The sequence below is a fragment of the Maniola hyperantus genome, unplaced genomic scaffold (genome assembly GCF_902806685.2).
Source record: "Maniola hyperantus unplaced genomic scaffold, iAphHyp1.2, whole genome shotgun sequence".
Taxonomy (NCBI): Eukaryota; Metazoa; Arthropoda; class Insecta; order Lepidoptera; family Nymphalidae; genus Maniola; species Maniola hyperantus.
In genome coordinates, this window is record NW_027188992.1 from 13,805 (window position 1) to 16,409 (window position 2,605).

At 41.6% G+C, this 2,605-nt stretch overlaps 1 protein-coding gene across 1 annotated transcript; it reads left to right on the forward strand.

Annotated features, from left to right (window-relative positions):
- Positions 1–1,453: 1,453 nt before the first annotated feature.
- Positions 1,454–2,396, forward strand: LOC138404636 (uncharacterized). The gene is made up of 2 exons (XM_069509207.1): positions 1,454–2,238; positions 2,378–2,396. Exons 1-2 carry the CDS (start codon positions 1,454–1,456, stop codon positions 2,394–2,396), a joined length of 804 nt encoding a protein of 267 aa, XP_069365308.1.
- Positions 2,397–2,605: the final 209 nt, after the last annotated feature.

The window sequence follows — 2,605 nt, forward strand, 5'->3', positions numbered from 1 at the left end:
CCAGTCGATTTCTTGTATTTATTGTTCTGGCACCGATCATAAGTTAGGGAATTGTAATGACTTTTCCAAAACAGATCTAACAACACGTCGTAATTTTGTTCAAAGTACCCGTTTATGTTTTAACTGCTTAGGGAAAAATCATTTAGTATCCTCATGCCGGCTACCCACTCGGTGCAGATACTGCAAGGGAAAACATCACTCACAGATTCACGGTTCTAACCTGTCAACTCAGAATCCAGGCGTTAACAATCAATCAGTGGATAGTAACGACATTGGTACGAACAGCACAACAGAACAAGGTGAGACAACAATAGAAAATATTACCACTTGCTGTTCTAATACAAAAAGTCAGGTTTTGTTAGCAACAGCCTTATTGAAAGCTGAAACAAACACTGGGTCTACTATGACACTGAGGGCCTTAGTTGACCAAGGATCACAAGCTTCGTTTATAACGGAGTCTGCAGTCAGGCTTTTGGACCTAAAGAAAGTCAAAGCCAACAGTGTCATAACTGGAGTGGGCAACGCATCACTTGATTCTAAATACGTGGTTTATCTAAAGTTGCAATCTCTCCAGGATCCAACATTTACCATTCGTGTTAAGGCACATGTTCTCAACAAGCAAACTTCATTCATACCTGATAGGAAATTTGTAGCTCACTTGTGGCCAAACTTGCCGAAAATGAAGCTTGCTGATCCCGACTTTAACATACCGAGCAAAATTGACACTTTGCTTGGCGCCGACGTCTACTGTCATATTTTAGTGGAGGGGTTGATTCGAGGACACCAATCGCGCAAAATACGAAACTCGGCTGGATTTTGTCTGGACAGGTAAGTGAGGAAAGTGAAACAAGGGATACATTAAATTGCTATACAACTATCATTGCTATGCATGCTCAAAATAATGATGAAGAGTTTAATCTCAAGAAATTTTGGGAACTTGAATCTGACAACTTTACTCTTAGTAAAAACCATCGCACGGTCGAGGAACAACGATGTGAAGATTTTTTTCAAGAAACAACTACCAGAGACTCTGAAGGTCGATACATTGTGCAGTTACCTTTTAAAGAAGAGGATCCAAGCTGCAAGTACGGCAATTCACGAGAGATAGCAATCACGAGGTTTCTTATGCTAGAGAAACGTTTACTTAAATCACCCAATTTAAAAACGCAATATTCTGATGTAATTTCCGAGTATTTAACCCTTGGTCACATGGAGGTGATACATCCAGAACAGATTGATAAACCTGGCAGTGTTTACTTACCTCATCACGCCGTAATTAGAGCCGATAAAACCACAAGCAAGGTGAGGGTAGTGTTTGACGCATCTTGTCGGAATAAGAATGGAGCATCCCTTAACAATGATCTTATGGTAGGTCCTACTCTGCAGGCTGAGCTTCGTCATATCATCATGAAGTGGAGAATACATCATATGCATGGTGGCCGACATTGTTAAAATGTACCGCCAGATCAGGGTGGCAGACGAGGCTATCGATTTTCAACGGCTGGTGTGGCGGACACGAACTGACGAAGACCTTCAACATCTGCGTCTAACACGTGTAACGTTCGGAACGGCATCGGCTCCTTATTTGGCGGTCAGGTCGCTGCATCAGACCGCCTACGATGAAGGAAAGGACTTTCCGATGGCCACTGAAAAAATCTTAAAGGACTTTTACATGGATGACCTCCTTACCGGGTGCCAGTCAGTGGCCGAAGGCAAGCAACTATTTGTTGAGATAAGCAAAATACTGAACAAAGGAGGATTTGAACTTCAAAAGTGGTCTAGTAATAATGATGAGCTTTTAGATGAAATTAACCAAGGGAACAAGTCAACAAAAAATAACCTGACGTTAAAGACTGATGAAACAATCAAGATACTGGGACTTACCTGGAACCGTCGTACCGATGACTTCAAGTACTCTGTTCAGCTGCCAGCAGTCAACAAACCCGTAACAAAAAGAAAGGTCGTTTCGGATATCGCTAAACTATTCGATCCTATGGGTTGGATAGCACCAGCAATCGTCAAAGCAAAAATTATGATCCAAAGGTTATGGCTGGCAGGGATAGGCTGGGACGAAGAACTACCACCTAATCTACTTAAAGATTGGATTAATTACCGCAATGAGCTTACAGCACTTACTGGATTTAAAATCCCACGATGGATAGGAGTGAACGATAAGAACACCATGATGGAGTTGCACGGATTCAGTGATGCATCTAACGAAGCATATGCTGCTGTAGTGTATGCTCGCATCGTGGATGAAGCGGGACACATCTATGTTTATCTAATTACATCCAAAACAAAGGTTGCACCGATTAAACAAGTGTCCATTCCGAGACTGGAACTTTGTGGTGCAGTTTTGGCTGCAAAATTATTACAGGAAGTATCAGAAGTGTTAAAGGTTCCAAAGGAAAATCTACATGCTTGGACGGATTCTACAGTAGTGTTGGCTTGGTTAAGCAGTCACCCCAGCCGTTGGAAAACGTTTATTGCTAACAGGGTATCAGAAATACTGACCATACTAGATAGAGAGCAATGGTCACATGTATCAACCAAAGACAACCCATTTTTTTTTTTTTTTTTTTTTTTTTTTTCGCTGGGAAATGCT